The 21,862-nt window shown below is 37.1% G+C and overlaps 1 protein-coding gene across 1 annotated transcript in view; it reads left to right on the top strand.

Moving 5' to 3' along the window:
- The first annotated feature begins 2,543 nt into the window (after positions 1-2,543).
- The window catches only part of LOC105436525 (neurogenic locus notch homolog protein 1-like), a 63,594-nt gene continuing 44,275 nt past the window's right edge, over positions 2,544-21,862 (top strand). The window contains exons 1-17 of the mRNA XM_030999197.1: positions 2,544-2,556; positions 3,055-3,150; positions 4,255-4,350; positions 5,462-5,557; positions 6,680-6,775; positions 7,883-7,978; positions 9,100-9,195; positions 10,319-10,414; positions 11,537-11,632; positions 12,759-12,854; positions 13,977-14,072; positions 15,194-15,289; positions 16,412-16,507; positions 17,632-17,727; positions 18,848-18,943; positions 20,068-20,163; positions 21,285-21,380. Coding sequence (XP_030855057.1) covers positions 2,544-2,556; positions 3,055-3,150; positions 4,255-4,350; positions 5,462-5,557; positions 6,680-6,775; positions 7,883-7,978; positions 9,100-9,195; positions 10,319-10,414; positions 11,537-11,632; positions 12,759-12,854; positions 13,977-14,072; positions 15,194-15,289; positions 16,412-16,507; positions 17,632-17,727; positions 18,848-18,943; positions 20,068-20,163; positions 21,285-21,380 — 1,549 coding nt within the window. The remainder of the gene's footprint in view (positions 2,557-3,054; positions 3,151-4,254; positions 4,351-5,461; positions 5,558-6,679; positions 6,776-7,882; positions 7,979-9,099; positions 9,196-10,318; positions 10,415-11,536; positions 11,633-12,758; positions 12,855-13,976; positions 14,073-15,193; positions 15,290-16,411; positions 16,508-17,631; positions 17,728-18,847; positions 18,944-20,067; positions 20,164-21,284; positions 21,381-21,862) is intronic.

Genomic DNA, 21,862 nt, shown 5'->3' with positions numbered 1-21,862 from the left:
ACTAATAAAATCTTGAACAAATTAACATTACTGCAGAATAACCTCAGCAATTGCTAATACCTACTAGCAAAACTGAAAATTTAACGGTCAAAAACGTGTACCAAATGCCGCTTTTTACTATTAAAACTTATGGCAGGTTTATAAATGTTATTTTCTGCACTCACTATTTTACGCAAATTGGCGTTTCAGCCCTATTTCACGCATGCAAAAGAGACCCACTGCCCCTTGGATGTCACAGTTTGTCAGAATGTTATTATTATACTAAGATCAAGTTATGTTCACATGTAATAACATGTACAATTCTTTGTACACTGCACAGTTCATTTTTACAATAAATTGAACAGTATTTTTAACATATTTTTTTATTATATATGTTTATAAAGCGCCAATGGCTATACTCGCGGCTCCTACGAGTGTCTATTGCATTTTTACATGGCATTTTCTCCCACAGTAAGCAACCATACGCAACCGTAAGCAACCCTACGCCAGGCCTACGCAACCGTAAGCAACCCTACGCCAGGCCTACGCAACCGTACGTAACCCTACGCCAATTGCCTACGCCGAAGGTACGCGGTGCCTACGCACAGGGTACGTAACTATACGCCGATCGTACGCAAGCCTACGCATAACCTACGCAGGGACTACGCCGAAGCATCAATTTATTCATGAGTACGCATCTTAACTTCGGCGTAGTCAGTACGCAACACTACGCAACTCTACGCAGATCCGGTGTGAAAGGGGCTTTAGGTACGTGAAAAAATTAAACATGTTTAATTTTTTGCGTCTATCTCGCGTACCCATTTGCGTCCATCCGCGTACAGTTACGTAGGCCGGCGTAGGGTTGCGTACGATCGGCGTAGTCGGTACGCAGCACAACGCAACTATACGCAAGGCCCGGTGTGAAAGCCCTTTAGTTAACGAATTCATTGTGATTGTCTCCGTCATACGCGTACGCATTTGGGGGGGGGGGGGGTTCAACCCCCCCTTCAGTTTTTTTGTTTGTGTGTATTTTAGAGCGAAAACACCCCTTTTTTAATTTTGAATTTGTTATTGTTTTTTTTTTTTTTTTTAATTAAAAAATATATATATTAAAAACAATTATACCGATGGCTGACCTAAAAAAGGTGACCTTACCCAACCCCTCCAACGGAACAAAATGTCAAATTTTCAAATTTCGAGACCAAAAAAAAAAAAAAAAAAAAGTATTCTCTTCCACCCCTCCTTATTTATATTGTATGATAGCAGCTTTAATTTGTGAAACATAGTAAAATGTTACAGTCCTAAAACCTGCAATTTGACACTTTCCGATTACTTCCGGCTCAAGAAAATAAAAAGTGCATTTGTTCATGTACAGTTTTTTATTATGTTATTTTTCAGATTAGTGCCCATACATGCCCAGTCGAATAATTTTGATTAATATTTCAGGAAATTTTGCTATGTTCCCTTTCGCTTGCCTCCTAAAGGCAAGCACTGTGTACTGCTCTTATTATCAGACGAGTGGTAGCAAAAAGCAATTTTCATTACAAAAGCATATATCCCTTTGAAAGTGGCCCGTTAGTTTGCAGCTAGGCATGACATTTTTGTCTACATATCTGCAAGGAAAATCCAGTTAAGCACATGCCTGACATATTTTCTCCTGGCGGCATCGAAGATGGTACAAAGGGAATGAGCTAGATAGGACTCCATCTATTAAAACTTCTTGTTCTAACCTTCAAAATAATTGTTTTTGTTTTTGTTGTGTTTTTTGGGGGAGGAGGGGAATATTTTGTTTAAGGGTTAGCTTGTATATTACATATTAGATATAAATATGTGCAAATATACATTCATATTCATTAGACCACACTAACACTCACGTTTTTCATTCTTCATCTATTTTGGGGATTCTTCCCTTGATTATCAACTTTGGTCGGCAGGATTCAAAGGAAAAAGAGCAGGTAAGAATACTTTGGTATCATCGTCTCTTTATAGTGTATTACAGATTGATTAGAATTAATTGATTAGAACGTAATCATTCAATCCACAGCGTTTTTGGCGGCTTGGGAAGGGAGAGAGCGACGAAAGAAAAGAAAACAAAAGAAAAAATAGAATGGGCTAAAGTTTGGGGAAAGCCAACCTAAATATTCGTCATGAATCGAATGATATTCATATAATATTGGATCGCTTTGAGTGTGATACAAGAATATATTGCTCGAGGTTTGACAATATTGGGTGAGAGGAAGACGAGTCAAATATTGACATAACGAGTGCAATATAATAAATTGCAGATGAGTTGCAATAGGCTCGACGTGTGCCTACGAAGACTTCAGATGAAAATAGAACAGTAAAACAAACAATTAAATGCAGTTCTATGAAAGAGTAAGAGAGGATGTTTAATGAAATAAATGGGGGCTGTTTGAATTTTTGAGGAATAAAATTACAATTTTCTTCTCGTCCGGAGGGCAGTCTAGAAGGTTGTAGATTAATTGTTAGACTTAATTAAGAGCGTCCGGTGGCTCCTTCCCCTGGACGCCCGATAACTTAGGCATCTGCCACTGCAACACGACATGGGCCATGTGGGCCTTTAACAGGGGTTTTGGAGTCCTGGGCCCTAACCGAAAAGATAGAAATCGTTCGCAAGACAAACCTTTATTCTATCAAATTGTCCTTAGGCGAGAGTGTGGGGGTATGTGTGACAGAGAATTGCTTCCTAACAATATAAACCAATAGGGGCAGTGAAAATTTTAAGGCATGGATTAATTTGTTTAATACAAATTTCAAGACAGCTATTATGCAGGTTCTGAATGACTAAAACTCCGAGGCCTGAATTCACAAAGCAAGGTTTGAGCTCAAACCAAGGTTTGAGCTCAAACCTCCTTTTGTTTCGCCAAACCTCCTTTTGTTCTTTACAAACAAGGTTTGTAAAAAAGGTTTGACGTACGAAAACCAAGGTTTGTCGACAAACCTCCTTTGTGAATTCGGGCCCGAGCGTCTGTTTACCTGTCATTCATGCATTTACACGGAAACTGTGAATGTAAAGATTCGTCAAATTAAGGAGATTTTCTCTCCTCTCTGCAGTTGGATGTTCTCTTACCTGTGAGAACGGAGGGAGCTGTAATACCGCAGGCGATGCATGTGAATGTGTAGCGGGATTTACTGGAGACTTGTGTACAGGTATGAAAATCTATTGTAGCATCAGATATTTAATGTCAAGAAATGGTTTGTTTTCAAAGGGAATTAATTGACGAGTAATAAAAACGATGATTTCAGTCATGATTATACGCTAATATCGTGCTCTTAACCTCTGCATATGTGTCAAAATTAACATTTATAACTATCAAACACAGCAATCACCCCCCTCCCCTCTCCCAAAAATAGAGTGGGCTAAAGTTTGGGGAAAGCCAACCTACATGTTAATTTGACAGTGTTTAATATATTCTAAATATTCATTCTAAATATGTTTACTCTATATTATTTTGATATATTATTATCGTCATTCATGCATTTTCAACTGAACGGTGAATTTAAATATTCGTCATGAATTGAATGATATTCATATAATATTGGATCGCTTTGAGTGTGATACAAAAATATATTGCTCGAGCTTCGACAATATTGGACGAGTGGAAGACAAGTCCAATATTAACATAACTAGAGCAATATAATAAATTGCAGATGAGTGGCAATAGGCTCGACGTGTGCCTACAAAGAATTCAGATGGAAGTAGAACAGTAAAACAAACAATTAAATGCAGTTCTATGAAAGAGTAAAAGAGGATGTTAAATGAAATAAATGGGGGCTGTTTGAATTTTCAAGAATAAAATTACAATTTTCTACTCGGCAGAAGGGCAATCTTAAAGGTTGTAGATTAATGTAAGACTTAATTAAGAGCGTCCAGTGGTTCCTTCCCCTGGACGCCCGATAACTTAGGCATCTGCCACTGCTACACGACATGGGCGATGTGGGCCTTTAATAGGAGTTTTGGAGTCCTGGGCCTTAACCGAAAAGACAGAAATCGTTCGCAAGACAAACCTTTATTCTATCAAATTGTCCTTAGGCGATAGTGTGGGAGTATGTGTGACAGAGAATTGCTTCCTAACAATATAAACCAATAGGGGCAGTGAACATTTTAAGGCATGGATTAATTTGTTTAATACAAATTTCAAGACGGCTATTATGAAGGTTCTGAATTACTAAAACTCCAAGCGTCTGTATACCTGTCATTCATGCATTTCAACGTGAATGACGAATTAAGGATATTTTCTCTCCTCACTGCAGTTGGATGTTCTCTTACCTGTGAGAACGGAGGGACCTGTAATACCGCGGGCGATGCATGTGAATGTGTAGCGGGATTTACTGGAGACTTGTGTACAGGTATGAAAAGTTATTGTAGCATCAGAAATTTAACGTCAAGAAATGGTTTGGTTTCAAAGGGCGAGTAATAAAAACGATGATTTCAGTCATGATATACGCTAATATTGTGCTCTTAACCTCTGCATATATGTCAAAAATAACATTTATAACTATCAAACACAGCAATCACCCCCCCTCCCCTCTCCCAAAAAAAGAGTGGGCTAAAGTTTGGGGAAAGCAAACCTACATGTTAATTGGACAGTGTTTAATATATTCTAAATATTCATTCTAAATGTGTTTACTCTATATTATTTTGATATATTATTATCGTCATTCATGCTTTTTCAACTGAACGGTGAATATAAAGATTCGTCATGAATTGAATGATATTCATATAATATTGGATCGCTTTGAATGTGATACAAGAATATATTGCTCGAGCTTCGACAATATTGGACGAGTTGAAGACGAGTCTAATATTAACATAACTTGAGCAATATAATAAACTGCAGATGAGTGGCAATAGGGTCGACGTGTGCCTACGAAGAATTCAGATGAAAGTAGAACAGTAAAACAAACAATTAAATGCAGTTAGGTGAAAGAGTAAGAGAGGATGTTTAATGAAATAAATGGGGGTTGTTTGAATTTTCAAGAATATAATTACAATTTTCTACTCGGAGGGAGGGCAATCTTGAAGGTTGTAGGTTAATCGTTAGACTTAATTAAGAGCGTTCGGTGGCTCCTTCCCCTGTACGCCCGATAACTTAGGCATCTGCCACTGCTACACGACATGGGCCATGTGGGCCTTTAATAGGGGTTTTTGAGTCGTGGCCTTAACCGAAAAGACAGAAATCGTTCGCAAGACAAACCTTTATTCTATCAAATTGTCCTTAGGCGAGAGTGTGGGAGTATGTGTGACAGAGAATTGCTTCCTAACAATATAAACCAATAGGGGCAGTGAACATTTTAAGGCATGGATTAATTTGTTTAATACAAATTTCAAGACGGCTTTTATGAAGGTTCTGGATTACTAAAACTCCAAGCGTCTGTATACCTGTCATTCATGCATTTCCACGTGAATGGTGAATGTAAAAATTCGTCAAATTAAGGATATTTTCTCTCCTCTCTGCAGTTGGATGTTCTCTTACCTGTGAGAACGGAGGGAGCTGTAATACCGCAGGCGATGCATGTGAATGTGTAGCGGGATTTACTGGAGACTTGTGTACAGGTATGAAAATCTATTGTAGCATCAGATATTTAATGTCAAGAAATGGTTTGTTTTCAAAGGGAATTAATTGACGAGTAATAAAAACGATGATTTCAGTCATGATTATACGCTAATATCGTGCTCTTAACCTCTGCATATGTGTCAAAATTAACATTTATAACTATCAAACACAGCAATCACCCCCCCTCCCCTCTCCCAAAAATAGAGTGGGCTAAAGTTTGGGGAAAGCCAACCTACATGTTAATTTGACAGTGTTTAATATATTCTAAATATTCATTCTAAATATGTTTACTCTATATTATTTTGATATATTATTATCGTCATTCATGCATTTTCAACTGAACGGTGAATTTAAATATTCGTCATGAATTGAATGATATTCATATAATATTGGATCGCTTTGAGTGTGATACAAAAATATATTGCTCGAGCTTCGACAATATTGGACGAGTGGAAGACAAGTCCAATATTAACATAACTAGAGCAATATAATAAATTGCAGATGAGTGGCAATAGGCTCGACGTGTGCCTACGAAGAATTCAGATGGAAGTAGAACAGTAAAACAAACAATTAAATGCAGTTCTATGAAAGAGTAAAAGAGGATGTTAAATGAAATAAATGGGGGCTGTTTGAATTTTCAAGAATAAAATTACAATTTTCTACTCGGCAGAAGGGCAATCTTAAAGGTTGTAGATTAATGTAAGACTTAATTAAGAGCGTCCGGTGGTTCCTTCCCCTGGACGCCCGATAACTTAGGCATCTGCCACTGCTACACGACATGGGCGATGTGGGCCTTTAATAGGAGTTTTGGAGTCCTGGGCCTTAACCGAAAAGACAGAAATCGTTCGCAAGATAAACCTTTATTCTATCAAATTGTCCTTAGGCGAGAGTGTGGGGGTATGTGTGACAGAGAATTGCTTCCTAACAATATAAACCAATAGGGGCAGTGAACATTTTAAGGCATGGATTAATTTGTTTAATACAAATTTCAAGACAGCTATTATGCAGGTTCTGAATTACTAAAACTCCAAGCGTCTGTATACCTGTCATTCATGCATTTCCACGTGAATGGTGAATGTAAAAATTCGTCAAATTAAGGATATTTTCTCTCCTCTCTGCAGTTGGATGTTCTCTTACCTGTGAGAACGGAGGGACCTGTAATACCGCAGGCGATGCATGTGAATGTGTAGCGGGATTTACTGGAGACTTGTGTACAGGTATGAAAAGTTATTGTAGCATCAGAAATTTAACGTCAAGAAATGGTTTAGTTTCAAAGGGAATTAATTGACGAGTAATAAAAACGATGATTTCAGTCATGATATACGCTAATATTGTGCTCTTAACCTCTGCATATATGTCAAAAATAACATTTATAACTATCAAACACAGCAATCACCCCCCCCCTCCCCTCTCCCAAAAAAAGAGTGGGCTAAAGTTTCGGGAAAGCCAACCTACATGTTAATTGGACAGTGTTTAATATATTCTAAATATTCATTCTAAATGTGTTTACTCTATATTATTTTGATATATTATTATCGTCATTCATGCTTTTTCAACTGAACGGTGAATATAAAGATTCGTCATGAATTGAATGATATTCATATAATATTGGATCGCTTTGAATGTGATACAAGAATATATTGCTCGAGCTTCGACAATATTGGACGAGTTGAAGACGAGTCTAATATTAACATAACTTGAGCAATATAATAAACTGCAGATGAGTGGCAATAGGGTCGACGTGTGCCTACGAAGAATTCAGATGAAAGTAGAACAGTAAAACAAACAATTAAATGCAGTTAGGTGAAAGAGTAAGAGAGGATGTTTAATGAAATAAATGGGGGTTGTTTGAATTTTCAAGAATATAATTACAATTTTCTACTCGGAGGGAGGGCAATCTTGAAGGTTGTAGGTTAATCGTTAGACTTAATTAAGAGCGTCCGGTGGTTCCTTACCCTGGACGCCCGATAACTTAGGCATCTGCCACTGCTACACGACATGGGCCATGTGGGCCTTTAATAGGGGTTTTGGAGTCGTGGGCCTTAACCGAAAAGACAGAAATCGTTCGCAAGACAAACCTTTATTCTATCAAATTGTCCTTTGGCGAGAGTGTGGGAGTATGTGTGACAGAGAATTGCTTCCTAACAATATAAACCAATAGGGGCAGTGAACATTTTAAGGCATGGATTAATTTGTTTAATACAAATTTCAAGACGGCTTTTATGAAGGTTCTGGATTACTAAAACTCCAAGCGTCTGTATACCTGTCATTCATGCATTTCAACGTGAATGACGAATTAAGGATATTTTCTCTCCTCTCTGCAGTTGGATGTTCTCTTACCTGTGAGAACGGAGGGACCTGTAATACCGCGGGCGATGCATGTGAATGTGTAGCGGGATTTACTGGAGACTTGTGTACAGGTATGAAAAGTTATTGTAGCATCAGAAATTTAACGTCAAGAAATGGTTTGGTTTCAAAGGGAATTAATTGACGAGTAATAAAAACGATGATTTCAGTCATGATATACGCTAATATTGTGCTCTTAACCTCTGCATATATGTCAAAAATAACATTTATAACTACCAAACACAGCAATCACCCCCCCTCCCCTCTCCCAAAAAAAGAGTGGGCTAAAGTTTGGGGAAAGCAAACCTACATGTTAATTGGACAGTGTTTAATATATTCTAAATATTCATTCTAAATGTGTTTACTCTATATTATTTTGATATATTATTATCGTCATTCATGCTTTTTCAACTGAACGGTGAATATAAAGATTCGTCATGAATTGAATGATATTCATATAATATTGGATCGCTTTGAATGTGATACAAGAATATATTGCTCGAGCTTCGACAATATTGGACGAGTTGAAGACGAGTCTAATATTAACATAACTTGAGCAATATAATAAACTGCAGATGAGTGGCAATAGGGTCGACGTGTGCCTACGAAGAATTCAGATGAAAGTAGAACAGTAAAACAAACAATTAAATGCAGTTAGGTGAAAGAGTAAGAGAGGATGTTTAATGAAATAAATGGGGGTTGTTTGAATTTTCAAGAATATAATTACAATTTTCTACTCGGAGGGAGGGCAATCTTGAAGGTTGTAGGTTAATCGTTAGACTTAATTAAGAGCGTTCGGTGGCTCCTTCCCCTGTACGCCCGATAACGTAGGCATCTGCCACTGCTACACGACATGGGCCATGTGGGCCTTTAATAGGGGTTTTGGAGTCGTGGCCTTAACCGAAAAGACAGAAATCGTTCGCAAGACAAACCTTTATTCTATCAAATTGTCCTTAGGCGAGAGTGTGGGAGTATGTGTGACAGAGAATTGCTTCCTAACAATATAAACCAATAGGGGCAGTGAACATTTTAAGGCATGGATTAATTTGTTTAATACAAATTTCAAGACGGCTTTTATGAAGGTTCTGGATTACTAAAACTCCAAGCGTCTGTATACCTGTCATTCATGCATTTCCACGTGAATGGTGAATGTAAAAATTCGTCAAATTAAGGATATTTTCTCTCCTCTCTGCAGTTGGATGTTCTCTTACCTGTGAGAACGGAGGGAGCTGTAATACCGCAGGCGATGCATGTGAATGTGTAGCGGGATTTACTGGAGACTTGTGTACAGGTATGAAAATCTATTGTAGCATCAGATATTTAATGTCAAGAAATGGTTTGTTTTCAAAGGGAATTAATTGACGAGTAATAAAAACGATGATTTCAGTCATGATTATACGCTAATATCGTGCTCTTAACCTCTGCATATGTGTCAAAATTAACATTTATAACTATCAAACACAGCAATCACCCCCCCTCCCCTCTCCCAAAAATAGAGTGGGCTAAAGTTTGGGGAAAGCCAACCTACATGTTAATTTGACAGTGTTTAATATATTCTAAATATTCATTCTAAATATGTTTACTCTATATTATTTTGATATATTATTATCGTCATTCATGCATTTTCAACTGAACGGTGAATTTAAATATTCGTCATGAATTGAATGATATTCATATAATATTGGATCGCTTTGAGTGTGATACAAAAATATATTGCTCGAGCTTCGACAATATTGGACGAGTGGAAGACAAGTCCAATATTAACATAACTAGAGCAATATAATAAACTGCAGATGAGTGGCAATAGGGTCGACGTGTGCCTACGAAGAATTCAGATGAAAGTAGAACAGTAAAACAAACAATTAAATGCAGTTAGGTGAAAGAGTAAGAGAGGATGTTTAATGAAATAAATGGGGGTTGTTTGAATTTTCAAGAATATAATTACAATTTTCTACTCGGAGGGAGGGCAATCTTGAAGGTTGTAGGTTAATCGTTAGACTTAATTAAGAGCGTCCGGTGGTTCCTTACCCTGGACGCCCGATAACTTAGGCATCTGCCACTGCTACACGACATGGGCCATGTGGGCCTTTAATAGGGGTTTTGGAGTCGTGGGCCTTAACCGAAAAGACAGAAATCGTTCGCAAGACAAACCTTTATTCTATCAAATTGTCCTTTGGCGAGAGTGTGGGAGTATGTGTGACAGAGAATTGCTTCCTAACAATATAAACCAATAGGGGCAGTGAACATTTTAAGGCATGGATTAATTTGTTTAATACAAATTTCAAGACGGCTTTTATGAAGGTTCTGGATTACTAAAACTCCAAGCGTCTGTATACCTGTCATTCATGCATTTCCACGTGAATGGTGAATGTAAAAATTCGTCAAATTAAGGATATTTTCTCTCCTCTCTGCAGTTGGATGTTCTCTTACCTGTGAGAACGGAGGGAGCTGTAATACCGCAGGCGATGCCTGTGAATGTGTAGCGGGATTTACTGGAGACTTGTGTACAGGTATGAAAATCTATTGTAGCATCTGAAATTTAACGTCAATAAATGGTTTGTTTTCAAGGGGAATTAATTGACGAGTAAAAATAACGATGATTTCAGTCATGATATACGCTAATATCGTGCTCTTAACCTCTGCATATGTGTCAAAATCAACATTTATAACTATCAAACACAGCAATCACCCCCCCCTCCCATCTCCCAAAAATTGAGTGGGCTAAAGTTTGGGGAAAGCCAACCTACATGTTAATTTGACAGTGTTTAATATATTCTTAATATTCATTCTAAATATGTTTACTCTATATTATTTTGATATATTATTATCGTCATTCATGCATTTTCAACTGAACGGTGAATTTAAAGATTGGTCATGAATTGAATGATATTCATATAATATTGGATGGCTGTGAGTGTGATACAATAATATATTGCTCGAGCTTCGACAATATTGGACGAGTGGAAGACGAGTCCAATATTAACATAACTAGAGCAATATAATAAATTGCAGATGAGTGGCAATAGGCTCGACGTGTGCCTACGAAGAATTCAGATGAAAGTAGAACAGTAAAACAAACAATTAAATGCAGTTCTATGAAAGAGTAAGAGAGGATGATAAATGAAATAAATGGGGGCTGTTTGAATTTTCAAGAATAAAATTACAATTTTCTACTCGGCAGAAGGGCAATCTTAAAGGTTGTAGATTAATGTTAGACTTAATTAAGAGCGTCCGGTGGTTCCTTCCCCTGGACGCCCGATAACTTAGGCATCTGCCACTGCTACACGACATGGGCCATGTGGGCCTTTAATAGGAGTTTTGGAGTCGTGGGCCTTAACCGAAAAGACAGAAATCGTTCGCAAGACAAACCTTTATTCTATCAAATTGTCCTTAGGCGAGAGTGTGGGGGTATGTGTGACAGAGAATTGCTTCCTAACAATATAAACCAATAGGAGCAGTGAACATTTTAAGGCATGGATTAATTTGTTTAATACAAATTTCAAGACGGCTATTATGAAGGTTCTAAATTACTAGAACTCCAAGCGTCTGTATACCTGTCATTCATGCATTTCAACATGAATGATGAATGTAAAAATTCGTCAAATTTAGGATATTTTCTCTCCTCTCTGCAGTTGGATGTTCTCTTACCTGTGAGAACGGAGGGAGCTGTAATACTGCAGGCGATGCATGTGAATGTGTAGCGGGATTTACTGGAGACTTGTGTACAGGTATGAAAAGTTATTGTAGCATCAGAAATTTAACGTCAAGAAATGGTTTGATTTCAAAGGGAATTAAATGACGAGTAAAAAAACGATGATTTCAGTCATGATTATACGCTAATATCGTGCTGTTAACCTCTGCATATGTGTCAAAATCAACATTTATAACTATCAAACACAGCAATCACCCCCCCCCCCCTCCAATCTCCCTAAAATTGAGTGGGCTAAAGTTTGGGGAAAGCCAACCTACATGTTAATTTGACAGTGTTTAATATATTCTTAATATTCATTCTAAATATGTTTACTCTATATTATTTTGATATATTATTCTCGTCATTCATGCATTTTCAACTGAACGGTGAATTTAAAGATTGGTCATGAATTGAATGATATTCATATAATATTGGATCGCTTTGAGTGTGATACAATAATATATTGCTCGAGCTTCGACAATATTGGACGAGTGGAAGACGAGTCCAATATTAACATAACTAGAGCAATATAATAAATTGCAGATGAGTGGCAATAGGCTCGACGTGTGCCTACGAAGAATTCAGATGAAAGTAGAACAGTAAAACAAACAATTAAATGCAGTTCTATGAAAGAGTAAGAGAGGATGATAAATGAAATAAATGGGGGCTGTTTTAATTTTCAAGAATAAAATTACAATTTTCTACTCGGCAGAAGGGCAATCTTAAAGGTTGTAGATTAATGTTAGACTTAATTAAGAGCGTCCGGTGGTTCCTTCCCCTGGACGCCCGATAACTTAGGCATCTGCCACTGCTACACGACATGGGCCATGTGGGCCTTTAATAGGAGTTTTGGAGTCCTGGGCCTTAACCGAAAAGACAGAAATCGTTCGCAAGATAAACCTTTATTCTATCAAATTGTCCTTAGGCGAGAGTGTGGGGGTATGTGTGACAGAGAATTGCTTCCTAACAATATAAACCAATAGAAGCAGTGAACATTTTAAGGCATGGATTAATTTGTTTAATACAAATTTCAAGACGGCTATTATGAAGGTTCTGAATTACTAAAACTCCAAGCGTCTGTATACCTGTCATTCATGCATTTCAACGTGAATGATGAATGTAAAAATTCGTCAAATTAAGGATATTTTCTCTCCTCTCTGCAGTTGGATGTTCTCTTACCTGTGAGAACGGAGGTAGCTGTAATACCGCAGGCGATGCCTGTGAATGTGTAGCGGGATTTACTGGAGACTTGTGTACAGGTATGAAAATCTATTGTAGCATCAGAAATTTAACGTCAAGAAATGGTTTGTTTTCAAAGGGAATTAATTGACGAGTAATAAAAACGATGATTTCAGTCATGATATACGCTGATATTGTGCTCTTAACCCCTGCATATGTGTCAAAATCAACATTTATAACTATCAAACACAGCATTCACCCCCCCCTCCCATCTCCCAAAAACTGAGTGGGCTAAAGTTTGGGGAAAGCCAACCTACATGTTAATTTGACAGTGTTTAATATATTCTAAATATTCATTCTAAATATGTTTACTCTATATTATTTTGATATATTATTATCGTCATTCATGCATTTTCAACTGAACGGTGAATTTAAAGATTGGTCATGAATTGAATGATATTCATATAATATTGAATCGCTTTGAGTGTGATACAATAATATATTGCTCGAGCTTCGACAATATTGGACGAGTGGAAGACAAGTCCAATATTAACATAACTAGAGCAATATAATAAATTGCAGATGAGTGGCAATAGGCTCGACGTGTGCCTACGAAGAATTCAGATGAAAGTAGAACAGTAAAACAAACAATTAAATGCAGTTCTATGAAAGAGTAAAAGAGGATGTTAAATAAAATAAATGGGGGCTGTTTAAATTTTCAAGAATAAAATTACAATTTTCTACTCGGCAGAAGGGCAATCTTAAAGGTTGTAGATTAATGTTAGACTTAATTAAGAGCGTCCGGTGGTTCCTTCCCCTGGACGCCCGATAACTTAGGCATCTGCCACTGCTACACGACATGGGCGATGTGGGCCTTTAATAGGAGTTTTGGAGTCCTGGGCCTTAACCGAAAAGACAGAAATCGTTCGCAAGACAAACCTTTATTCTATCAAATTGTCCTTAGGCGAGAGTGTGGGGGTATGTGTGACAGAGAATTGCTTCCTAACAATATAAACCAATAGGAGCAGTGAACATTTTAAGGCATGGATTAATTTGTTTAATACAAATTTCAAGACGGCTATTATGAAGGTTCTGAATTACTAAAACTCCAAGCGTCTGTATACCTGTCATTCATGCATTTCAACTTGAATGATGAATGTAAAAATTCGTCAAATTAAGGATATTTTCTCTCCTCTCTGCAGTTGGATGTTCTCTTACCTGTGAGAACGGAGGGAGCTGTAATACCGCAGGCGATGCATGTGAATGTGTAGCGGGATTTACTGGAGACTTGTGTACAGGTATGAAAATCTATTGTAGCATCAGAAATTTAACGTCAAGAAATGGTTTGATTTCAAAGGGAATTAATAGACGAGTAATAAAAACGATGATTTCAGTCATGATATACGCTAATATCGTGCTGTTAACCTCTGCATATGTGTCAAAATCAACATTTATAACTATCAAACACAGCAATCACCCCCCCTCCCATCTCCCAAAAATTGAGTGGGCTAAAGTTTGGGGAAAGCCAACCTACATGTTAATTTGACAGTGTTTAATATATTCTAAATATTCATTCTAAATATGTTTACTCTATATTATTTTGATATATTATTATCGTCATTCATGCATTTTCAACTGAACGGTGAATTTAAAGATTGGTCATGAATTGAATGATATTCATATAATATTGGATCGCTTTGAGTGTGACACAATAATATATTGCTCGAGCTTCGACAATATTGGACGAGTGGAAGACGAGTCCAATATTAACATAACTAGAGCAATATAATAAATTGCAGATGAGTGGCAATAGGCTCGACGTGTGCCTACTAAGAATTCAGATGGAAGTAGAACAGTAAAACAAACAATTAAATGCAGTTCTATGAAAGAGTAAGAAAGGATGTTAAATAAAATAAATGGGGGCTGTTTGAATTTTCAAGAATAAAATTACAATTTTCTACTCGGCAGAAGGGCAATCTTAAAGGTTGTAGATTAATGTTAGACTTAATTAAGAGCGTCCGGTGGTTCCTTACCCTGGACGCCCGATAACTTAGGCATCTGCCACTGCTACACGACATGGGCCATGTGGGCCTTTAATAGGAGTTTTGGAGTCGTGGGCCTTAACCGAAAAGACAGACATCGTTAGCAAGACAAACCTTTATTCTATCAAATTGTCCTTAGGCGAGAGTGTGGGGGTATGTGTGACAGAGAATTGCTTCCTAACAATATAAACCAATAGGAGCAGTGAACATTTTAAGGCACGGATTAATTTGTTTAATACAAATTTCAAGACGGCTTTTATGAAGGTTCTGGATTACTAAAACTCCAAGCGTCTGTATACCTGTCATTCATGCATTTACACGTGAATGGTGAATGTAAAAATTCGTCAAATTAAGGATATTTTCTCTCCTCTCTGCAGTTGGATGTTCTCTTACCTGTGAGAACGGAGGGAGCTGTAATACCGCAGGCGATGCCTGTGAATGTGTAGCGGGATTTACTGGAGACTTGTGTACAGGTATGAAAATCTATTGTAGCATCAGAAATTTAACGCAATAAATGGTTTGTTTTCAAGGGGAATTAAATGACGAGTAAAAATAACGATGATTTCAGTCATGATTATACGCTAATATCGTGCTGTTAACCTCTGCATATGTGTCAAAATCAACATTTATAACTATCAAACACAGCAATCACCCCCCCCTCCCATCTCCCTAAAATTGAGTGGGCTAAAGTTTGGGGAAAGCCAACCTACATGTTAATTTGACAGTGTTTAATATATTCTTAATATTCATTCTAAATATGTTTACTCTATATTATTTTGATATATTATTATCGTCATTCATGCATTTTCAACTGAACGGTGAATTTAAAGATTGGTCATGAATTGAATGATATTCATATAATATTGGATCGCTTTGAGTGTGATACAATAATATATTGCTCGAGCTTCGACAATATTGGACGAGTGGAAGACGAGTCCAATATTAACATAACTAGAGCAATATAATAAATTGCAGATGAGTGGCAATAGGCTCGACGTGTGCCTACGAAGAATTCAGATGAAAGTAGAACAGTAAAACAAACAATTAAATGCAGTTCTATGAAAGAGTAAGAGAGGATGATAAATGAAATAAATGGGGGCTGTTTTAATTTTCAAGAATAAAATTACAATTTTCTACTCGGCAGAAGGGCAATCTTAAAGGTTGTAGATTAATGTTAGACTTAATTAAGAGCGTCCGGTGGTTCCTTCCCCTGGACGCCCGATAACTTAGGCATCTGCCACTGCTACACGACATGGGCCATGTGGGCCTTTAATAGGAGTTTTGGAGTCCTGGGCCTTAACCGAAAAGACAGAAATCGTTCGCAAGATAAACCTTTATTCTATCAAATTGTCCTTAGGCGAGAGTGTGGGGGTATGTGTGACAGAGAATTGCTTCCTAACAATATAAACCAATAGAAGCAGTGAACATTTTAAGGCATGGATTAATTTGTTTAATACAAATTTCAAGACGGCTATTATGAAGGTTCTGAATTACTAAAACTCCAAGCGTCTGTATACCTGTCATTCATGCATTTCAACGTGAATGATGAATGTAAAAATTCGTCAAATTAAGGATATTTTCTCTCCTCTCTGCAGTTGGATGTTCTCTTACCTGTGAGAACGGAGGTAGCTGTAATACCGCAGGCGATGCCTGTGAATGTGTAGCGGGATTTACTGGAGACTTGTGTACAGGTATGAAAATCTATTGTAGCATCAGAAATTTAACGTCAAGAAATGGTTTGTTTTCAAAGGGAATTAATTGACGAGTAATAAAAACGATGATTTCAGTCATGATATACGCTGATATTGTGCTCTTAACCCCTGCATATGTGTCAAAATCAACATTTATAACTATCAAACACAGCATTCACCCCCCCCCCTCCCATCTCCCAAAAACTGAGTGGGCTAAAGTTTGGGGAAAGCCAACCTACATGTTAATTTGACAGTGTTTAATATATTCTAAATATTCATTCTAAATATGTTTACTCTATATTATTTTGATATATTATTATCGTCATTCATGCATTTTCAACTGAACGGTGAATTTAAAGATTGGTCATGAATTGAATGATATTCATATAATATTGGATCGCTTTGAGTGTGACACAATAATATATTGCTCGAGCTTCGACAATATTGGACGAGTGGAAGACGAGTCCAATATTAACATAACTAGAGCAATATAATAAATTGCAGATGAGTGGCAATAGGCTCGACGTGTGCCTACTAAGAATTCAGATGGAAGTAGAACAGTAAAACAAACAATTAAATGCAGTTCTATGAAAGAGTAAGAAAGGATGTTAAATAAAATAAATGGGGGCTGTTTGAATTTTCAAGAATAAAATTACAATTTTCTACTCGGCAGAAGGGCAATCTTAAAGGTTGTAGATTAATGTTAGACTTAATTAAGAGCGTCCGGTGGTTCCTTACCCTGGACGCCCGATAACTTAGGCATCTGCCACTGCTACACGACATGGGCCATGTGGGCCTTTAATAGGAGTTTTGGAGTCGTGGGCCTTAACCGAAAAGACAGACATCGTTAGCAAGACAAACCTTTATTCTATCAAATTGTCCTTAGGCGAGAGTGTGGGGGTATGTGTGACAGAGAATTGCTTCCTAACAATATAAACCAATAGGAGCAGTGAACATTTTAAGGCACGGATTAATTTGTTTAATACAAATTTCAAGACGGCTTTTATGAAGGTTCTGGATTACTAAAACTCCAAGCGTCTGTATACCTGTCATTCATGCATTTACACGTGAATGGTGAATGTAAAAATTCGTCAAATTAAGGATATTTTCTCTCCTCTCTGCAGTTGGATGTTCTCTTACCTGTGAGAACGGAGGGAGCTGTAATACCGCAGGCGATGCCTGTGAATGTGTAGCGGGATTTACTGGAGACTTGTGTACAGGTATGAAAATCTATTGTAGCATCAGAAATTTAACGCAATAAATGGTTTGTTTTCAAGGGAATTAAATGACGAGTAAAATAACGATGATTTCAGTCATGATTATACGCTAATATCGTGCTGTTAACCTCTGCATATGTGTCAAAATCAACATTTATAACTATCAAACACAGCAATCACCCCCCCCTCCCATCTCCCTAAAATTGAGTGGGCTAAAGTTTGGGGAAAGCCAACCTACATGTTAATTTGACAGTGTTTAATATATTCTTAATATTCATTCTAAATATGTTTACTCTATATTATTTTGATATATTATTATCGTCATTCATGCATTTTCAACTGAACGGTGAATTTAAAGATTGGTCATGAATTGAATGATATTCATATAATATTGGATCGCTTTGAGTGTGATACAATAATATATTGCTCGAGCTTCGACAATATTGGACGAGTGGAAGACGAGTCCAATATTAACATAACTAGAGCAATATAATAAATTGCAGATGAGTGGCAATAGGCTCGACGTGTGCCTACGAAGAATTCAGATGAAAGTAGAACAGTAAAACAAACAATTAAATGCAGTTCTATGAAAGAGTAAGAGAGGATGATAAATGAAATAAATGGGGGCTGTTTTAATTTTCAAGAATAAAATTACAATTTTCTACTCGGCAGAAGGGCAATCTTAAAGGTTGTAGATTAATGTTAGACTTAATTAAGAGCGTCCGGTGGTTCCTTCCCCTGGACGCCCGATAACTTAGGCATCTGCCACTGCTACACGACATGGGCCATGTGGGCCTTTAATAGGAGTTTTGGAGTCCTGGGCCTTAACCGAAAAGACAGAAATCGTTCGCAAGATAAACCTTTATTCTATCAAATTGTCCTTAGGCGAGAGTGTGGGGGTATGTGTGACAGAGAATTGCTTCCTAACAATATAAACCAATAGAAGCAGTGAACATTTTAAGGCATGGATTAATTTGTTTAATACAAATTTCAAGACGGCTATTATGAAGGTTCTGAATTACTAAAACTCCAAGCGTCTGTATACCTGTCATTCATGCATTTCAACGTGAATGATGAATGTAAAAATTCGTCAAATTAAGGATATTTTCTCTCCTCTCTGCAGTTGGATGTTCTCTTACCTGTGAGAACGGAGGTAGCTGTAATACCGCAGGCGATGCCTGTGAATGTGTAGCGGGATTTACTGGAGACTTGTGTACAGGTATGAAAATCTATTGTAGCATCAGAAATTTAACGTCAAGAAATGGTTTGTTTTCAAAGGGAATTAATTGACGAGTAATAAAAACGATGATTTCAGTCATGATATACGCTGATATTGTGCTCTTAACCCCTGCATATGTGTCAAAATCAACATTTATAACTATCAAACACAGCATTCACCCCCCCCCCTCCCATCTCCCAAAAACTGAGTGGGCTAAAGTTTGGGGAAAGCCAACCTACATGTTAATTTGACAGTGTTTAATATATTCTAAATATTCATTCTAAATATGTTTACTCTATATTATTTTGATATATTATTATCGTCATTCATGCATTTTCAACTGAACGGTGAATTTAAAGATTGGTCATGAATTGAATGATATTCATATAATATTGAATCGCTTTGAGTGTGATACAATAATATATTGCTCGAGCTTCGACAATATTGGACGAGTGGAAGACAAGTCCAATATTAACATAACTAGAGCAATATAATAAATTGCAGATGAGTGGCAATAGGCTCGACGTGTGCCTACGAAGAATTCAGATGAAAGTAGAACAGTAAAACAAACAATTAAATGCAGTTCTATGAAAGAGTAAAAGAGGATGTTAAATAAAATAAATGGGGGCTGTTTAAATTTTCAAGAATAAAATTACAATTTTCTACTCGGCAGAAGGGCAATCTTAAAGGTTGTAGATTAATGTTAGACTTAATTAAGAGCGTCCGGTGGTTCCTTCCCCTGGACGCCCGATAACTTAGGCATCTGCCACTGCTACACGACATGGGCGATGTGGGCCTTTAATAGGAGTTTTGGAGTCCTGGGCCTTAACCGAAAAGACAGAAATCGTTCGCAAGACAAACCTTTATTCTATCAAATTGTCCTTAGGCGAGAGTGTGGGGGTATGTGTGACAGAGAATTGCTTCCTAACAATATAAACCAATAGGAGCAGTGAACATTTTAAGGCATGGATTAATTTGTTTAATACAAATTTCAAGACGGCTATTATGAAGGTTCTGAATTACTAAAACTCCAAGCGTCTGTATACCTGTCATTCATGCATTTCAACTTGAATGATGAATGTAAAAATTCGTCAAATTAAGGATATTTTCTCTCCTCTCTGCAGTTGGATGTTCTCTTACCTGTGAGAACGGAGGGAGCTGTAATACCGCAGGCGATGCATGTGAATGTGTAGCGGGATTTACTGGAGACTTGTGTACAGGTATGAAAATCTATTGTAGCATCAGAAATTTAACGTCAAGAAATGGTTTGATTTCAAAGGGAATTAATAGACGAGTAATAAAAACGATGATTTCAGTCATGATATACGCTAATATCGTGCTGTTAACCTCTGCATATGTGTCAAAATCAACATTTATAACTATCAAACACAGCAATCACCCCCCCTCCCATCTCCCAAAAATTGAGTGGGCTAAAGTTTGGGGAAAGCCAACCTACATGTTAATTTGACAGTGTTTAATATATTCTAAATATTCATTCTAAATATGTTTACTCTATATTATTTTGATATATTATTATCGTCATTCATGCATTTTCAACTGAACGGTGAATTTAAAGATTGGTCATGAATTGAATGATATTCATATAATATTGGATCGCTTTGAGTGTGATACAATAATATATTGCTCGAGCTTCGACAATATTGGACGAGTGGAAGACGAGTCCAATATTAACATAACTAGAGCAATATAATAAATTGCAGATGAGTGGCAATAGGCTCGACGTGTGCCTACTAAGAATTCAGATGGAAGTAGAACAGTAAAACAAACAATTAAATGCAGTTCTATGAAAGAGTAAGAAAGGATGTTAAATAAAATAAATGGGGGCTGTTTGAATTTTCAAGAATAAAATTACAATTTTCTACTCGGCAGAAGGGCAATCTTAAAGGTTGTAGATTAATGTTAGACTTAATTAAGAGCGTCCGGTGGTTCCTTACCCTGGACGCCCGATAACTTAGGCATCTGCCACTGCTACACGACATGGGCCATGTGGGCCTTTAATAGGAGTTTTGGAGTCGTGGGCCTTAACCGAAAAGACAGACATCGTTAGCAAGACAAACCTTTATTCTATCAAATTGTCCTTAGGCGAGAGTGTGGGGGTATGTGTGACAGAGAATTGCTTCCTAATAATATAAACCAATAGGAGCAGTGAACATTTTAAGGCACGGATTAATTTGTTTAATACAAATTTCAAGACGGCTTTTATGAAGGTTCTGGATTACTAAAACTCCAAGCGTCTGTATACCTGTCATTCATGCATTTACACGTGAATGGTGAATGTAAAAATTCGTCAAATTAAGGATATTTTCTCTCCTCTCTGCAGTTGGATGTTCTCTTACCTGTGAGAACGGAGGGAGCTGTAATACCGCAGGCGATGCCTGTGAATGTGTAGCGGGATTTACTGGAGACTTGTGTACAGGTATGAAAATCTATTGTAGCATCAGAAATTTAACGTCAAGAAATGGTTTGATTTCAAAGGGAATTAATAGACGAGTAATAAAAACGATGATTTCAGTCATGATATACGCTAATATCGTGCTCTTAACCTCTGCATATGTGTCAAAATCAACATTTATAACTATCAAACACAGCAATCACCCCCCCTCCCATCTCCCAAAAATTGAGTGGGCTAAAGTTTGGGGAAAGCCAACCTACATGTTAATTTGACAGTGTTTAATATATTCTAAATATTCATTCTAAATATGTTTACTCTATATTATTTTGATATATTATTATCGTCATTCATGCATTTTCAACTGAACGGTGAATTTAAAGATTGGTCATGAATTGAATGATATTCATATAATATTGGATCGCTTTGAGTGTGATACAATAATATATTGCTCGAGCTTCGACAATATTGGACGAGTGGAAGACGAGTCCAATATTAACATAACTAGA

Source organism: Strongylocentrotus purpuratus, unplaced genomic scaffold (genome assembly GCF_000002235.5).
Source record: "Strongylocentrotus purpuratus isolate Spur 01 unplaced genomic scaffold, Spur_5.0 spur5_scaffold_5, whole genome shotgun sequence".
Classification (NCBI taxonomy): domain Eukaryota; kingdom Metazoa; phylum Echinodermata; class Echinoidea; order Camarodonta; family Strongylocentrotidae; genus Strongylocentrotus; species Strongylocentrotus purpuratus.
The sequence above is the reverse complement of the archived record's forward strand: the minus strand, read 5'-3'. Positions and strand labels throughout refer to the sequence as shown.